This window comes from Rhipicephalus sanguineus, chromosome 4 (assembly GCF_013339695.2).
Source record: "Rhipicephalus sanguineus isolate Rsan-2018 chromosome 4, BIME_Rsan_1.4, whole genome shotgun sequence".
In the NCBI taxonomy this organism is placed as follows: Eukaryota; Metazoa; Arthropoda; class Arachnida; order Ixodida; family Ixodidae; genus Rhipicephalus; species Rhipicephalus sanguineus.
This window is the reverse complement of record NC_051179.1, coordinates 170,709,140-170,728,288: the sequence shown is the minus strand read 5'-3', so window position 1 is coordinate 170,728,288 and position 19,149 is coordinate 170,709,140. Positions and strand designations below refer to the sequence as shown.

The following is a 19,149-nucleotide window of genomic DNA, read 5'->3' as shown; positions in this document are numbered from 1 at the left end:
TGCCATGTGGTGGCGCCGCAAATAATTATGCTCGCTGTCAAAATTCTTTTATTTCACTTGACATTTCACATTACTTTGTGTAGCAATACGTAGCAACTGAAGCTAGTTTTAAGAAACAAAGGAAAAAAGTACAGCTATAACAAGCAGCACTAAAAATAACAACCCACCATCTACAGCTACGATTCGAACCCAGGCCTTTTGAGTGGGAAGCGGGCATTGTACCAGTGCACCACTTTGGTGGAGCTGCGCGCAACTCTTAAACGATGACACATTGCAGGCTACCAACTGCAGTGCCACAAGCGGCTTGACCCCGTTTGGGCTTCACATTTCGAAGCTCGTTCCGAGCACTCCCCTGTTCTAGTACACTCTAACCGAACTACACAAGTCTGTGCCTTCGTTTCAGAGGCGAAGTCGTGAAGGGCTTGACAGTTTCTCAAGTGTTTTCTTTTACTTGCGGACATGCCATAATCTCCTTTAAAATAAACATGTGCTCGCTGATGAACCAGGATATTAGTAGAAGTTTTAACGAAAGGCTTGCTGTAACGATGTTAGCGTTAGTTTTAGTGACCCCCACCTAAACCAAGTTGCACCATTGGCCTTTGTCATGTATTCGATATTCGTCCTGTCGAATTATTCGAAACTTCGAATACTAGCTATTCGAAAGACGAAGCGAATTATTCGATCAGGTATTATTCGATTTGAATTCAAAACTCGAATATTCGCACACCCCTACCAAAAAGCCATCTCTGAATCCTAATTTTTCCTATAAATGAAGGTCTTAAGCCCTCAAACCACAGAAAAGATATCTTCAAAATTCAGGCCAATGTACATAATTTGCTGTGACAGTCTGTAACAAACATTTTTGAAATCATTTCATAGAAGGTATATCTGTTGTGACATCACGACTCGGTAGGCGGTCACTCGAGTGGGTTAAATCGGGCCACACAGTTAATGCAGCATAGCAGGCAGCACCAAGTCATCTGAAGAGAATGTCAAAATGTTGCAATATTCTGCTATCAATCAGATAGCTATGTTCTGTCTCGCAACAGAGCAGCAGGTCTACGTCATGGGAATTAAGACCAAATGGTTTGCAGCAAAATTTACGATTGTAATTATGCAGAGTGTTCTGAGGCTTCTAAGTAACCTTTTTTTTGCAATTAAATCTCAAGATGTTCACTTAACATAATGAAAAGTTGAGAATAACAAGCCAGTACCCCATAACACAACAATGTCCATCGCGTCATATATATAACGTGCCGCATTGTAAACATAAGCAAACTGTAAAAACGTTATTACACTGCTGAAAAAAGCCCACAATAACTTAATAACTGAGTGTTGGACTTAGTCCTCTGACATGCTGTGTACACAATTGCGTACACCACTTGTTTTTGCCATTTGTAACGGCTAGGGGCTAAGAGAGAGCATGATACACTGAGCTTTGCAAGAATGGAACCTACTGCATAATAAATTTGCCTTCATTTTTCATTTTGCAGTGTAGTGCTGCATACGATCACTTTGCTGAAGGCACTACGATATTTGACGAGTCATTCGACGTGCCGCTTCCCGTGACCCACGTCAAAAGTATAATTTTTATTTCTTCAACATGGACATAACCGAAAACAAATTTGCACTATATTTCGAGCCTGAGATTTCATTCTATTTGTGCAAAAACAGAGTATGAGTGGCTTCAGAATATATCGATTATTAATTACAAAGCAATTAGGATTGATTACCATAACACACATAAACGAACGTATTATGACATTGCTTTTTGTTGCAATATAATATCTAGCGTCTTGAAATCACATTGTATCGATTTGACGCATTTACAGACAGTTCTTCATAGGTGGCGTCTGAAAGGGTTAACAGTACCTGGTTGTTGAAGTGCACTTTCAGTCCAGTGGCCTTAATTGGAAGGGGGCAGTTGGACCTGTTCAAAAGGAAATTAGATTGCACAAAAAGAATAAGCACTCACACGAGCCTCCGTGAAGGCAAGTTAGTTGAAAAGAAAAAGTTGCAGCTGTGTATTTCGTTTAAAATTAGCGCGTGCTGTACACACACATGCCCATGCAACTGTTTAGCAACGATCATTTTCTCCGGATTTAAAAAAAATTTGCCTTCGTTTCGTCCCTTGTAGAAAAATTTTTGTGCTAAGACGACATCACACCAGAAGACTTTCTTACAAATTACATCTGTGAGTCACACGCAATCGTAACTGTGTCATAACACAACAAAAGCTGCAACTCCCATGCACATTCATTAGCGTTCATTATGCCTGTGCCAATGATGTAAGCATTCGATAATTGTTTTCATGGTCTAGTCAGTAATTTGGCATTTAGGTATAACTCAGGCATTTCTTCAATTGCCAAGAGATCTGAACAGTGCACTTGGGAAAACAATTATGCTTGCTTTCAACCAGTGGCATCGCCTTCATTTGCAAAAATAGACAATGATAACTCTCCTGTCACAAGAGAATTGTGCAGCCTTCACCACCAGTCACCAACAAAAGTGGGCAAAGCTTAGACTGTTTCGAAGCTTTGAAAAGAAATAACCAGCAAGCTAACACTTTCCTGTGTGAGCCCATTCTTATCAATTGCCCACTACTGACGATTTCAAATGTGAAATTCCAGGGTTTTACATGTTACTCTGATGTTTCTGCATATGTCCCGCAGTTTTCTTACAAATTTCTTGTGTAAAAATTTGTTTCAAATTATATTTAATGAACATGTTTATTGGTACTGCTAGTGGTGGAAAGTGAATTTCTTCCTCTATCAACTAATACTATACACTTTAGTATGATGCATCTTATGCTAATGGCAGAAAATAATTAATGGGCCAGCCAAAAAGTGTCACTTTTTCCAAGGACAGGAAAATATTAAATAATGCATATTTTACTAACAGTGCAAGGACACAGAGAACAAAGCACTTTGTGGGTTTGCACTGTTATTAAAATATGCATTTCTACTCACTTCCCCAATTAGCTACAATTCTAAAGCTAGGTAACGAGACACTTGGGAAAATGAAGTCAACATAGGGAAGAAGCATAGGCCCTAACAAGACGGCACTGCCCAGCTTTGAATTTTCCACTAAGTCTTTCACGAATTTTCCAGCTCACTGACAATGAAGGGGAGATCACCTGATGAAGACCTTGAGGCAGACACGTTGATCAGCATAGAATGCGCTGTGTCCAAACTGAACCTTGCACTCCACTGGTGGGGGAAGAGAAATAAACAAACAAAGCATAAGGAGGTAGAACACCTGATTCCATGCAATAACAAGCTCGCGCCTCAAGAACGTGCCAGCCACCGTACACGTATATGCAAGTGACATGCCCCCCAAGTCATCATTACAGCCTCATTCAATGATCGTGAATCATTTTGTAGACATGCATCACATTTAGAAATTTATTACCTTTGTACAGCAACATTTTGTTGAAAATAATATACTTGTGATGTCACAAGCATGTTTGAAGCTGGAAAAAAATGCAGTCTAGGTAAACACCTGTACAGGCTGTCATTTCCATGCCAGCTGAATTACCACACTCGCAGAAGTTCTTTTCAGTGATTCTTATAGAAATTTATGCGCACGCGCTCTCTCTCTCTCTCTCTCACACACACACACACACACACACACACACACACAGGTGCGTGTTTGTGTGTGATGTTATCTTTAAAATACGCCAATATACATAAACACACTTTCACTACTAACATGCCACCAGTGCTCCTGTGCCAGTTAAATACTGCAGCAAACAATCAAATGCCATAGGTAAAACGTTTACACTTTGAATGTGCAGCCTTCAGTCTTTGCAAGAATTACTGCTTTTTTTAGGACAGCTACACTTAGGCTAATGATGAAATTATCATCTTCCCGAAACTTGCTTGAAGTTTTCGCGACGTCCGTCTGGGTTATAGTGCCTGCTTTTGTGCTGCCTCTCGCCGTGCCATCACCGACCAAAAATATGTGGTGATGCCATGGCCTTTACGACTGCTGCTGTTCAAACAGTCAACAATACTTCTTCACGTGTTCATGGGTGTCCATTAAGTATGTATACATGTAGAAAATATCAAACGAGTGCACATATTGTATCAAATCATCCCTCTAAAGTTTGTGCCTATGCATTGCCCGCATGCTAATCACACTCGCTTCAACCAGCACAGTGAGATGGGTTTTGCAGTGCTTCCTGACCATCTTTTAAGGTGAAAACTGGTCCTTCTTTCACCCATGCATGTAGACCATTCCATGCACTTTGCAGACTTCCTTGAAGTGGACATTAGCTCAAAATAAAGTTATGTTGCAAAAGCACCTGTCCTATGCCATATCAAATTAAATCTATGTGTAATTTATGACATAAATAAATACATTTGTAGGAAAGCAATCGGAATGAGGTAAAGCAGCACATTGCTGAAAGGGAATTTCATGTTTGAAACTAGGGAAGATAAATAAAAATAACAACATCAAAACAAGCTATGTAATGTAATTATAGTACATTTGTAACAACATGAGCGTGGCAAATAAAAAGTGAAAGAGGGATATGCCATGAAGAGTATCAACAGGTTTAAGTTAAGGAAAATATACAAATCTAGAAAATATTGCAAAATGTAGCAAATGTTGTTACTGCTACTATCGAATCACTGTGAACTCCTGGTGACACAATGAGTACGTGAACTCTACAGAGAGTTCACATATGCACTGTGTCACTAGGGAGATATATTTAATATAAGATGCACAGGATTCTTCCAATAAGCATCCATTCTCATTTCAGTTAATGTGTGCTGATGTGGACAATGGAAAATAATATTAATGATGTGAAATGCTTTGCATTACGAGGGAAGCAATTAAGTTGCTCAAGAGACCATATTGATACACCAGCAATTATATGTCAAAGCATGAAATTCCACATTTTTACCTTATTTCCAAATAAAATTCCGAATTCACATAATTTTGAAGTTCCGGGAGACTGCAGTGTATTTATATATCACTATACTTAAAAGTGGGAGCACTGGTCACAATATATGTAAAATGCATATATTTGTAGGAACAGCACACACAATTATGGGATGCACACAAGAGAATAACAAATTATGTGTATGTGTAATGAGCATCGTGCAATATATCACTGACACGAAATTTTAAACTCGAAATTCAGTCGCTTTTCAAATTTTTGGAAATCCTGTTTCATTTCGGTTAAGCAAGTGAACTGCCATCTTCCATAAATTTTGAAGTGACTGTGTTTTGTGCCTTCTCTTTATTTATTTATTTAACATTAGTCTGTATACTGTGAGGGAACTATGCTATAGGGTCATTCCAAGTGAAATGTCCCAGCCCAAAATTCGACCACCAGCGATTCTATTGAAAAAAATTGAGCTAGAAGGTAACTGTGTGAGAGTGATTTTAGTAAAGTATTATTGTTCATAAAAATTATCTGGTCACGTGACGGCCCTTTGAATATTCCGGCGAGAAGGAAAAGTTGGGTGGGAATATATTATGCGTATTCACCGTTGAAACTGGGTACAATGGCACATTGCATATTAAACCATTCTATTGTGATTGTTCTTTCACGTGACGTCATAAATAAAACCATATATTAATTTTCCGGCTTAAATAGGCTTAGCAAAGAAGCAAGAAAACGTGCAAATTCAGACAATTTTCGTAAAACCGGCGGCAATGTTTCAGCCGCAAAAGTTTTTGAGCTATTTTACCAGTCGACGTAGTATCTGCTAAAAATATTTTCAACCTTTGTAAGCAAGCGTTTATTGAGAAAAATGCATGCAAAGTTGATCAAAAATGACTTTTTGGAGAGATTCACTCGTAAATTAAGCATTGAGGCCCTCGCGATAAAAATATGTGAGAGGGTTCTTTATATGCTCCAACGTCTTCTCTTATGATGTGGAAACTTTTATTCCTGTAAATTTTGTTTAAAGCGAAAAAATAATTTTTGATGTCCACAACCAATGACACTGGCAGGCCCTACCGATGTCTGTCTTTACAGCAGAACGCGTGCTTTCTCTCGGTGATTGTTTGGGCTTGCATGAGGACTCCGTTAGTTTTTCAAACAAACTCTGGCAGCGTGGTTTCGCATTAGTGTATATGTATATCGAAACTCGCTTACTTTTGTGCTTCATAGTTGGCTTTTTTGGCACTAGGGGAAGTCAGGCAGACGAGCACAGCATGGGCATAAGTGTTTGGCAATGGTATTTATTGGCTGACTCTGCTTCATTTTATGCCTCACGGATGCGTGAATCACATGATTCTTTGCTCTCGGGTGTTTCATACTAGCACAAGAACAGCGTTTCATTGTTTACCAACTCTTGCAAAAGGAAATTATGGCTTCAAAACGTAAATTTCTTGTCGTTCAGGCCTTTTGCTTTCTAATGTGCCGTCCTCTGGTCGCATTTTCTACACCTTAATTGTTAATGTCAAAGTAGGCTACCTTGTCATTCACATCGGCTTTCTCTCTTGAGGTTCATGAGTGTTGGAGAATGATGTAATCCCAACATGAAGTGCTGAAAGAGTAATCACAGTATCTGGGGTTTTACGTGCCAAAACTAAGACATGATTTTGAGGCACGCCATAGTGGTGGGCTCCAGAAATTTCGACCATCTGATGTTCTTTAACATGCACTGACATCACACAGTACACGGCCTCTAGCATTTTGCCTCCATCGAAACGCGACCGCCGCGGCCGGGATTGAACCCGTGACCTTCGGGTCAGCAGCCGCTACAACCGCTACACCACCGCCGCGGACAGTGTTGAAGGAGTAGACGGTTCGAAATGGTACAGTTGTCGGGTTCCTTTGACAGAGATCACCATGGTGAATCTCTGAGCGAGCTGGGTTCTCTTTTCTTGAATTGTGAAATGTGGCACCCCAATCACTGTAACACCCTTTACATTACTTTTCGTCCAGCCAAACAAATCACGTGGTGGCGGAATCTGACCACCATATGGCCTCCGTAGACTTGCTCTTACTGCCACATGTTTCAGTGGGCCACCAACATCGTCGCTTGCGCTTTTGCCAAGTGGCAAAGAAGTACTACTCTGCTGATAGGTTGTGGTCCTCCTCGTGGTAGCAAAGGTTCAAAACGTTATTTCTGTTTTAAGTGTACAGCCTTTTTTTAGGTGCGAGGAAACCAGCGAAACTCAAAAACAAGGACGAAGAAGAAGGCACATTCAAGCACACACCATCGCCGGTGTGTGCTTGAATGTGCCGGCGATGGTGTGTGCTTGAATGTGCCTTCTTCTTCGTCCTTGTTTTTGAGCTTCGCTGGTTTCTTCGCACCTAAACATGAACCAACCAGCCCAGCTTTTCACGCTTCTGAAGTGTACAGCCCTTTAGGGGCGCGGCTTGTCGTCCATCTACTTTCTGATGCCTCATGGTCCCGCAGTGGTCAATACAGACATAGAACAAGGCTGACTATGCTCAAAACCAGTGCACATAAGCTAACAAGGTCTAAAATAATATGAACTACAGAACTAACTAAGAATCACTGACAATAATTTAGCTAAAATCACGGAAAACGCTTCCGTTTGCCAGCGCCTACCAGTGACATTGGTTGTGGACATCAAAAATTATTTTTTCGCTTTAAACAAAATTTACAGGAAGAAAAATTTTCCCATCATAAGAGAAGACATTAGAGCATATAAAGAACCCTCTCACATATTTTTATCGCGAGGGCCTCAATGCCTAATTTACGAGTGAATCTCCCCAAAAAGTCATTTTTTATCAACTTTGCATGCATTTTTCTCAATGAACGCTTGCTTACAAAGGTTGAAAATATTTGTAGCAGATACTAGGTCGACTGGTAAAATAGCTCAAAAACTTTTGCGGCTGAAACATTGCCGCCGGTTTTACGAAAATTGTCTGAATTTGCACGTTTTCTTGCTTCTTTGCTAAGCCTATTTAAGCCGGAAAATTAATATATGGTTTTATTTGTGACGTCACGTGAAAGAACAATGACAATAGAATGGTTTATTATGCAATGTGCCATTGTACCCAGTTTCAACGGTGAATGCGCATAATATATTCCCACCCAACTTTTCCTTCTCGCCGGAATATTCAAAGGGCCGTCACGTGACCAGATAATTTTTCTGATCGAAAATACTTTACTAAAATCACTCTCATAAAGTTACCTTCTAGCTCAAATTTTATCAATAGAATCGCTGGTGGTCGAATTTTGGGCTGGGACGTTTCACTTGGAATGACCCTATATTCAACTTTGCTAAATGTTAGTTCTAGTAATAACTTCGTTATTGTACAACTGGAAATAACCGTATAGTTTAGAATTATTACTTTAAGAAAGCCAACTACTGCCGTTTTCAAACGTACAAGACTTTTTTGTATTATGATGATGCACACTAAACGGACATTGCTGTCATTATTTACAGCACAAACAGCACTCCATCATGAGGTCGATCCTCTCCTTTTTTGTCCCAAATCAACATAAATGCTGTATATTGTATAAAAAGATGAATAAACAAAAATAACGCCCCCGTCTAAGTCTGCCGCAATTTATTCTTTCATCGGGGGACTGTTCAGCCATGTCATTTGTTCTAGGAGTTGCACTACACACCTGATTGGATGATATGGTCCATGTCCAAATTCTGCAGTGGCTCCCGGGGCTGGTACGACAGTGCCTTCTTCCAGGCAGCATCAGCAATGGACATGCAGGACTGTGACATGCCAGGAAATGCTACGGGATGGTTACCCTGAATGCAACAGTGAAAAAAGAATATAACGATCTTATAGACTACTGTAAAGGCAGTGTTTTTTTTACATGATGTGATCGCCTGCTGCCCTTACATGGGACTGAACTTTATGATAAATTTTTTTCCTTACTACGAGCATAATATAAGCAGTAGTCCGTTATGCCTGCCCACCACCACAACAGCGAATGTTATTCTTTTCACAGTAGCTTTATTATTTCATTTATGCAAACCGTACACTTGGCTGTTGACATTTGCGCTCAGTGCTGTTTACATCCGGTTCACAAGTGCATTCATACACCATGTCATTTCTGGTGCCATGCACAGCGTTGCAAATTCTCACTGCTTGCTCCTCAATCACTTCCGGCAAGCTGCCTGCCATGTGTTAAAGACCCACAAGCAAACGAGTGGCAGGGCGTCATTTTGTTGCATTTTGTCCCCTCATATTATGGCCTGCCAAGTTGGATGTGTGGCCTTTACATGGTTGCAGCCCTTACATGGGTTTATGCGGTATTTCCTCATACGAAACTTGCTTGTCACAGCATTAAATAGAATGGTGCAGTCAAACTTGTGTGCAGCCTTTGGCAGCATTAAATTTATTGTTGCTGCTCAAAGTCCTACCGCACTAAACAACCAAGATTTATGAATTTCGACTGATATTTGTGAATACACTAAATAAAATTTGTTATGGCAAAGCGAAATACAGTGCTATTTACTATCACTCTCACCATTGCCCAAACCTGAAATGACCCAGATATTCCAGCATAAATACCTTTAGGTACTACTCAGGATTTTATTGTAAAAAAGCTGCATACAGCAGCAACAACAACAAAACAAAATATTAATTACGTATATCTGATATTTCTTATAAGCTTATATTCATCACTTACTCATATCTGGGACAAGCATTTCAAACTTACTTTGTTATGCGCATCTGACAAGCTTTCACATCCTGTTTTTATAACCAACTTCAATGTAACACAGCACACAATAAAAACAAAAGGCTATCACTTGCTCCTAAAATGGCAATATTGCATTCTAAAGACACCTTTCATGCTAAGTATATGCTTGAGCATTTCTTTTCAGAGGCTTCCAACAAAATAGACACTGAACATCCCTCTTTGACATTTACATCAAAGCCCAAGAGAAAAACACGACCGGTGTAGAGCCTGCAGCATGTTCGCTCACCAACAGACCTAGCAACAGTGTGAAAGGGCCACAGCAGCTTCTTCAGATTGTTATAATAAACTTTTCAGCTTTACTACGCGTACAGTAGCATCGTCAAAACTGCAAGACATATTACCATAATACGACTGATAGGTGTATCTTTCATACATCTTAAAAACGCCAAGAGTTTGATGAACAAGCGTACCAAAGAAAGCCCATATAATGTCTCGAGAACAGGGTTGCATTGCCAAATGACTTCAGCACTATTCGCCACCACTGTTCAAGCCAATGCAGAGTGAAAACAAGACTTGATGCTAAAGAAGAACCCACCTCGATGACATTGAAAACACTGGTTTGTATGGAGCTCTTCTCCTCTTGCGTCCCCTGGATCCCTGGGAGAAACTTTGTCAAGGTCATTGCAAAAAACAATGCTCCAGCAACACCTATGCCAGGAATTGCAGGTAGCACTGTATTTACTTGCATAATGATAGCACTGTCTTTTTTTTTAACTGATGCAAATTAAGGGTGCGATCACTACGTGGGGTAAAATTTCGTCGGAAAAAGTTTGAGTGCTGAGAACATAAACATGTTGTAGATCAGACTTCTTACAATAACTATCATGAACATGATCAAAAAGAGAAGTTGGGCAAGGCCTACCTTTGTAATAAATGGACACATTATATAGGCACTACATGAATTGTACACTCCTCTTTTATCTTTCTAAGCCACTAAGCTGCAATGGCAGGTTCAAAGAGGTCGCGGAACACCCAAGTACTCAAACACACATGTAAATGCTGTGAATTCCTGTACAAGGATACAGCTGGAGGCGAACTCGAGACCAAGCATGAGGAAGGCTGGCACGCTCGCCGAGAGGTAGGCACACTTGAGGGCAGTGGTCAAGATGTTGGACACCAGAGGTCGCCAGCGCTCAGCTCGGTAATCCCACAGCACATGCGTCAGGATGCTGCAGGCAAATGGCACCACATGCAAGTTCAGTGCACCAAAATTACATAGGCTCTTTGGATCTATCAGTCAGCTACTGATAACAAGATTGTGGGTTTGACTCGTGGCCATGGCAGCCTCATTCCAATCAAAGGGCTATCAAAAAGTTTTCATGCACAAGGTTTCGGTGTGCACTCAGATCGAGAAGTGTTTGTAGTCCATTCACAGGTCTTGCTTGCTGCACCAGTTCTGTCTGATCAATGGAAGCATATTCTAGCTGAAACAGCATTTTTACCATTTGGCTTGAGCAGTTAATATCTGCACTGCTTAACCAGTGGTTTGCACTTGTCAACACATCACTGACTCCATGCGAGGTGCAAGCAACACTCACCTCAGAGCCTTGTCATAGTCTGAGCTGGAGTAGTACTCCTCCGCTATCTGCACCACTGAGGAGAGGAAGCAAAGTGGACGCTTGAGACAAAAGCAGCAATGTCATAGCAATTTTCAATAACTAAATTTGGTTCCTTGACTTGTTTGATCTTTCCTTGACTTGTTTATCCCAGTGATGTCAGGGCAACCTGACATCCCTGTGACAAAAAAAAAAAAAAAAAGAAACTGAATATCCTTGCAGCATGATTGGACAACAGTTTACTTTATTTAGTTTAGTTCAGTTTATTTTGTCCGTTTTCAACATGGGTCCTCGTATATACCACATCACAGTCATCATCATCAGCCTGATAACGCCCACTGCCGGGCAAAGGCCTCTCCCATGTTCCACCAATCAACCTGGTCCTGAGCTTTCTGCTGCCACGTTATACCTGCAAACTTCTTAATCTCATCTGCCCACCTAACTTTCTGTCTCCCCCTCGCATGTTTGCCTTCTCTTGAAATGAAGTTAGTTACTCTTAATGACCAGCCGTTATTTCGCCTAAGCCCTACATGCCCTGTCGCAGATCCAGTTGGTAGTTCAGCAATTTGTCATCTTCATTCGGGGTCGTCAAACAGATGGCGGCTGGTCTGAGCCAACTAGCTCAGGTGAAAACCACCCTGCTGCATAGTACTACATAAATTTCCTCAATTTCCATGTTGCACCATTTCACGCTGCATCTCTTATCATGGTCTAAGGTGCAATGATCGAGTGCCTTTGAAGAGACAGAAAGCATGCAAGCGAGCACTGTCCACTCACTGAGGTGCCTCTTCATGCGGGGGCAGCGGTACTTCTTGAACTGAGCCACTGCGCTGCTCAACAGGGGAACCACCAGGCCCTGCAAAGACAAACAAGTTGGTGACCCTCCCAAGCACACAACATGCAGAACAGAAGACGCAACCCTGTCTGCTCTTGCAATCAACTTTTTTTTTTTAATAGCGGAGCTGTTTAAGCCAGCCGTAAAAAATTTGGTGTTCGCAGAAAAACACAGGTGGGCATGCGCCACAGAAATTGAGCAAGCACCACTACCGAGTACAGCAGGTGCGAGTGTTAAACGAAAACTCTGCTCCGCGAAGTGGAGCACATAAAATGCGTGAAAGAGAGAGAGAGGAAGAAAGAGAGAAAGAAAGAAATAGACATGAAAAAGAGATAGAAAAGAACAGAGAAAAACTGAAAGAGAAAGAAAGAAAGAAAGAAAGAAAGAAAGAAAGAAAGAAAGCGAAGCAAGCTAGAAAGCGAGAATTAAACAGACACAAGAAAGAGACAGAAAAAACAGAGAGCAAGACAGAAAGAGAAAGAAAGAAGCAGAGATAGAAAGAAAGGGAAGAAAGAGAAATAAAGAGAGAAAGAGCAAGAAAGACAATGAAACAGAGAGAGACAGAAAGAAATAGAAAGCAACAGATACAAAAATCACATACAAGAAATAGAGAGAAGGAGAAAGAAACAGAAGCAAGGAAGGCCACCCAGCTCTGCTCTTTCTTCAGGCTTGGCACCACTAGTGCAAAGCTGCCATAATTATTTTTTTTTTTCAGAAAGAGAAAAGAAGCTGTTTTACAGGGCTGACTAATAAAAATACAGTCAAGAAGGTTTCTTCAAACAACTGATTTTTTTTGGACCACTTGACAGCACCGCCACCTATCCCATACAGCCAACATATCAGGATGCGTGAAATTTCAGATGCTGAAAGCCTTTGCCATTTGACTTTGCTGACTATGTGCAGAGATAGCGGGTGGGAAACACCGTTCACATAAGCCACAATGGCTGCCATGTTGGTTATCTTGCAGCCTCAGACCAGTGCTCTCATGCACCAATCTGCTGCCGCCATAGCAATCTGCAATAGTCAACTTTGCTGCAATGCAGAAGTGTTATGCAGTCAAGCATATGCATTGTATCACAGGGGTCACCGCCGCAGGAGGCTGGTATAACTTCAGAGCTATTTCGTAAATAGCTGCAGTGATTTGAGCATTTGAAGGCAGTAAAGCACGTGCACTTGTTATTTTCCCAGACTATCAAATTACTCGGATGATCCCGCAGGCTCCTAGGGGCTCTAAACAATCAGACATTAACTGGATCTAGAGCTCAAAAGCCTTCCCTTCATTTCTCCAGGTGCTAATTTGTACGCTTTTTCTCGTGTTTACAACATATGCACATAAAAAGGTACACAAAGTGAACAAGAGTACCAGTTTTTCTTCTTTTTGATGCGATGCAAGCAATGGAAAATTCGTATATACTTAGTGTTCCTCTCAGTGTATGTGCCTAAAGCTTCTCCACGATGTTTCTGCAGACCACTTCAACTACCACCACTTCTTTGCTGCTCCCTTCATGTTTCCTCCTTGGCATCACTCACAACTTTTAAAGATGATAGTCTTTCTTGGGATACTTAAACGGAGAAATTTTGGTCTGTCTTTCTGTCTGTCTTTCTGTTTGTCGGCACGTCACTCGATTCAGCCACTCGGCCAAAGTTGAACCACTCGCCCAAGGGCCAGCCATCTTGAACGGCTGACTAGCTTTATACTTGTGTACATTGTCGATTAAGAAGCAAACATTACGCATATCTGAGGCGCAACATCACTAGGTAAATATTAGGTGCTGTGTTCCTTTAATAAAAAATGCATACATATTCAATTTAAAGACCCTAGTTTCTTAAGCTGCGCTGAAAATGCGACTGCGCTGAAACTTGCCTTCCTCCGTACCCTCTGCACAAGCTCACTGCTGTGTTTCGGTTTCGGTTCAGTATTGCACTGTACGAATGCCATGGGGCGCCGCTCTGGCATTGCTGTTTTACCCAGGCGACGTGTAAATAAAAGTGTGTGTGGAGAGTACTCGTTGAGTGCGGACGTTTCTTCTGCTTCAGCGCTTCACGCCAAACCGCATGTTCGGGCTGGCTGGCGTCCCCGCCGGTCGCGTTGGTCACCGCCGGTCTTCGCCTGCTGCTGCGCCGGGACTACCAGCCCACAGCACAGCACTCATGTTTCCCGACGTATTGCCAGATGGCGTCCATATCTCACGCAGCGCCTCTTCTATCGTCTTTAGACGACATTTGCAGCGAAGCACGCAGATACGCGGCCAATCTTTTTGCATAGAATGGAACTGCCCCCATTTTATTCTGTATGAACACTGCTCGCTGCCTAAATATGAACTGTTTTACTTCTGCTTCATGCTTTTGTGCCGTGTTGAACTACAAGAGAATGCTTTCTAAACCTCTATGTAATGTGGCGACTTCTCGGAGGTGTGACAAAATATCAGGGGATATAGAGGCACAAATGCGAAGAATGCCAACGCATGCTGACAGTAAAGACACCACTCTTAGTCACAGTTTGTTGCACAAGTGTGTGTAATGCCTGGAATTCAAAGCGAGGTGGTGCTAAGCTTGACTCATGTCTACTCCAGGCACATCCAAGAGCTGAGAAAAAAAAAAGCTGATGCTGCAGTACGAAAACTTACAACTTGCACAAAAAAGTGCACACATCACTCCTTGCAGCTAACGCACGCAAGGACACGGAGAAGAAATGCTGTTTAATTTGGATACTGAATATGTAATCACTCAGGCAATAATGACAACAGTTCAATAGACGTCACTACGTAAGAAGATCACCAGAGGTTTGTCCGTCAAAGGCCTTTATACGTGCCAAGCCTAAATGGTAAGGGGTGTGCGAATATAGTTAAATTTCATCTCAAATCGAATTCGAATCGAATAGTGCTGAATAGTGGCAACAAAAAATTGAATATCAAATCGAATATCGAATAGTACGTATATTTACACGAAACTTGTACCGCCAGTTACAACAAGACAAAGGAAAAATCAGGGATGCTACGGCTTGGTGGCAGCTTTATTATGCACTTGTTTAGAAGGGTATTTTTCTTCTGCTTTTATGAGTGCGCAGGCATGTTGATAGAAGAGCCGTCACTCCAGTTAGCAGGGGCCCTCCTAACCTCTTAACGGCTAAAAGAAAGGGGTACGGTAGCTAGTTTTTTTTTTTATGGTCGCGGAATACAGCTTCAAATGTGCTCCATCTATGGTCGCGCAATCGTGCTTTATCTCCATGGGTACTCGGGGCCCAACAATCTTCGGATGCCGTTCACAGCAGCGTTTCAACTACGCCCTGGAACGATGGGAGTTTTTTAACATGTGGTGCGGTGCGGCACTGACGACTGCACAGCGTAAACAAAATTTCACATGAAGTCGGGATGTATTATGGCGCACCTGCGGAATACGCGACCGAACTAGGCAAGAAAAGTCCGTACCTTCGTTTCAGAGGTGAAGTTGTGAAGAGCTTGACAGTTTTCTCATGCTTATTTTTTTACATGTGGGAATCACATAATCATCTTTAAAATGAACATGCGCTCCCTTTTGTACCAGGAAATCGGTGAAAGTTTTAATGAAAGGCCTACTGTACCGATGATAGCGTTAGTTTAGCCACCCCACCCTAGCCAAGTTGCATCACTGGCCTTTGTCACTTTTTAAATATTCGTCCTGTCGAATTATTCGAAACTTTGAATACTAGCCATTCGAAAGTCGAATCGAATTATTCGGTTAGGTATTATTCGATTCGAATTCGAAACTCGAATATTCACACACCCCTACTAAATGGTCGACCATGCTTTATCGTCATGACATTTTCACCTGTTAATCAAATAACAGAGATACCGCAGTGGCCCAGTGGTTACGGTGCTTTGCTGCTGGCCTGAAAGTTGCGGGTTCTATCCCAGTCACAGTGGTTGCATTTTGAAGGAGGCAAACTGCTAGAGGCCAATGTACTGTCTGATTTCAGAGCACATTAAGGGGGGAATGTGGGGCTAAAAAAACGATTTACGAAAAAAATATGAACTTTGAAATTTCAGTTGTCTTGGATTGCTGGTTCATTGAAGAACATGCTCACCAAGTTTGGTTGTTGTCTGTGCAGTAGAAATAATAAAACGAATTCTTTTCCAAAGACGGTGATGCGCATTTGCTGTCGAAAGAGTCTCTGAAACGCTATTTTCAAGAAGCGGCTGCAAAGCGGGCAAGAAGCAGAACGCAAAGTGAATGCCCGTGTTAGAACGTTTGTTTTTCGTGTGTTTTAGCCATAAAATACCTTCTCTCGAAAGTACACCAGAGGGCAACGAAGTAAATTAAAAACGTACATTTTTAGCCGCAGCAACAGCACAGTCTCTGGCAATCTGGAACCGAAGCTCTAATTGGTGGAAAAACACATCACGTGACCTTCCACTGCTGGTTTCACGCCAATTATAAGTTACACCTGCTGTGTTTCTGTGCTACTCGGCTTATCTGTGATTTTTCGTGAGAGTTTAGTGCGATCAGCGGGTGGTCCACATTGTGGCCAACACGTGTTGTGAGCAACATTCAGAGCTCGAAAGCTGCAAAAAATTGAAGACGATTGGATGCACTTGTCACAGAACTGCGTCGTGTTGAAAGGGAAGGCCCTACTTAAGCAGCAGGCCACTTTGATGAACGTTTTCCGACCATCGAAATAAATAGCATGTTGCGCAATCTTGGAGCTCACTTTTCTCAGTTTGCACTTTTGGAGAGAGCAAGCCTGTTAGGAAAACTTCCAAACTGCTTCGCCAGTAGCTACTTACAAGGTTGTCTCTAGACTGAAATTTTGTTCGGAACAAGATAAGGTACTTTTCAGATCCCTAAATATTTTCTAACAGATCAAAAATTTCACATGTGTGACATGTAGTGACAAAAAGAAAAAAAAGATCTTCACTTTTAGAGTGATGACATTTTTACAGAAACATCATAAAAAAGATGTGACTGGCCGTATCCTGCACTACAAACCATCTAGAAGGTATCTAATGATAAACAATTATTACATTTTCATTATTTTTGAAATGATAGTTTTTCTATGTTGGCATACGGAATTGATCATTATAACAGCTATAGCTTTTTTTGTATTCCTGCTAGGGTGCTGAACTTTGGAATATGTTCTAATAACAAGAAGATAAGGCATCGCTGAAATTTTCATCAAAATTAGTGCAGCAGTTCAAAAGTTGACTATTTACCCCGCACCCTCCCTTAAAGAAACCCCGGGTGGCTGAAGTTATCCGGAGACCTCCACTCTCGCGTCTCTCATAGGCTGAGTAACTTTCGGATGTTAAACTCCATAAACCAATCAATCAGATAACATGAGTATGCAATTAAATGAAGGCAAACTTTTGGTATCTTTTCAGTAATGTGTAGGTTAGTGGAAAGTGTGAGCGACCTTAAAGACCACAATTAGTGAAGTTTGCTGGCATTGAGCAGCGCAAGAGGCACAAACCGAGTGGTCCACTTGCGTCTTCTCCCTGTACTGGAGTGCCTGGATTCCAAGGTCCTCCATCTGTGGATCCAGTGCTTCGTTCCTTCCTGCAGATGAAAGGAGCCACCATGAGGACACCATGCTGCGGGTGTAAATATGTGGAAACGAGCAGGGCTTGAAGTTGTACAAATGCATCAACTGCAACGGAACCCTGGCTAAGTCCCAGGTTTCCTGAAGAATTAGTGCAGTGCCAGCAGATTTCCCACATAGACAATGCATTAATAACCTCAATTATACAGTGTGAGCTTTGTATGACAACCCGCACGACCCTGCAAACCAAATGCTATCCTATGGCAGCTCCCTAAAACTCAACGTCTTCATCCTTTTGCAAGGTTTCCCCTCGTTGCATTACTGCTCTCTCATCGTTTGTACTGTGCAACAGCCACCTAACTTTGTCTGAACATTTCATGTTCTCTTTCTTTCTTGACATTTTTTCACAGCGAAGCAGCATATGGCTAGGCTCCTGTGCATTTTTCTTGCGTGTTAACAGAAACAGCTAGTTGCCTCCGTCTCCCCAAGGTGGCGATAGTAATCGACGCTGGAGCTGTAGCGTCCGAGATGGCTTATCCGGTGGCAACTGAGAGGAAATCCAGATCTTCCTTCTCTCTTTGCTCTTTGAGAATCATGTCCAAGTGCACTCTAGGTGGACGATCCCGTCGATGCTGATTGCGCACAGTAGCAGCACGCACAATTTACAAGAAAACACAATGTACCTGCGAATCAGCATTCATAATTGCCTGCACGGTGCAGTGGCGGACCTTAATTGCTTGGTCGATGGGGGTCGCAGATGTGTGGAAATCCACTCCGCAAGTTGGTTCAAACATCCTATCTCTTCTCTCCAGACTGTCGGTGACTGCTGATCAAGACAATAAATGCATGTCATACCTGCCAACCTCACAGCATGAAAATTCGGGAGACCGCAGCAGGGGGGGGGGGGGGGGTTGCATGGTGGAAATTACTCAGACTGGAGACTGACATCAGAAAGGGGTAAGGATGTTTGTTTTGAGCTGCTTGAACCAAACTTCTTTACTTGTGAAGGCACCAAGGCAGTTCAGAGGCGCACGTGGCACAGAATCCGTACCCGTCACCTTTCCGCAAAGCCACAAAGCACGGAAACCCAGCTGTGTATGAGTCCAGAAACACTTGCAAGTAACTTGACTTTGACGCCGTCATCGACCTTCTAACTGCGCTCTGGAAACAAGCAACCCCAACGGCAGACGGCGTAGCGTACAAAATGCGGGGGCCAAGATGGAGACGCAAAAGTTCTGGCTAGGCTCAATGGAAACGATTGCCGCAAATGAACTGAACGGTGGCTGGAGCGGCAAGATTGCGACACACGGCACTGTTTCTCCCAAGCATGCCGATATCGACAGTGCAAAGCACAATGGGGGCCGCTTACTTACCGCCGGTCTGCCGGCCACCCCTCCTTTGGAAAATGGAATGTGCTCGACAGTCTCGCCGTCTCGTTATCGGAGCGCTCGTGCAGCGCCGTGGCTCCGGCCACCGTGCACTTTTGGCAATCTTTTCCGTTGAGACTGTACATTTTCCCTCGCCTTCTTTCGGTATGGTGGCGAGCACTTCTCACGGCCAGCCGGCCAGTCTTCGCCC

At 42.4% G+C, this 19,149-nt stretch overlaps 1 protein-coding gene across 1 annotated transcript in view; it reads right to left on the bottom strand.

Annotated features, from left to right (window-relative positions):
- The window catches only part of LOC119390892 (trafficking protein particle complex subunit 11), an 81,056-nt gene that overhangs the window by 38,230 nt on the left and 23,677 nt on the right, over positions 1–19,149 (bottom strand). The window contains exons 11-18 of the mRNA XM_037658596.2: positions 17,503–17,588; positions 11,999–12,077; positions 11,204–11,258; positions 10,689–10,834; positions 10,201–10,262; positions 8,571–8,706; positions 3,137–3,209; positions 1,873–1,930 (exon numbers count right to left, since the gene is read on the bottom strand). Coding sequence (XP_037514524.1) covers positions 1,873–1,930; positions 3,137–3,209; positions 8,571–8,706; positions 10,201–10,262; positions 10,689–10,834; positions 11,204–11,258; positions 11,999–12,077; positions 17,503–17,588 — 695 coding nt within the window. The remainder of the gene's footprint in view (positions 1–1,872; positions 1,931–3,136; positions 3,210–8,570; positions 8,707–10,200; positions 10,263–10,688; positions 10,835–11,203; positions 11,259–11,998; positions 12,078–17,502; positions 17,589–19,149) is intronic.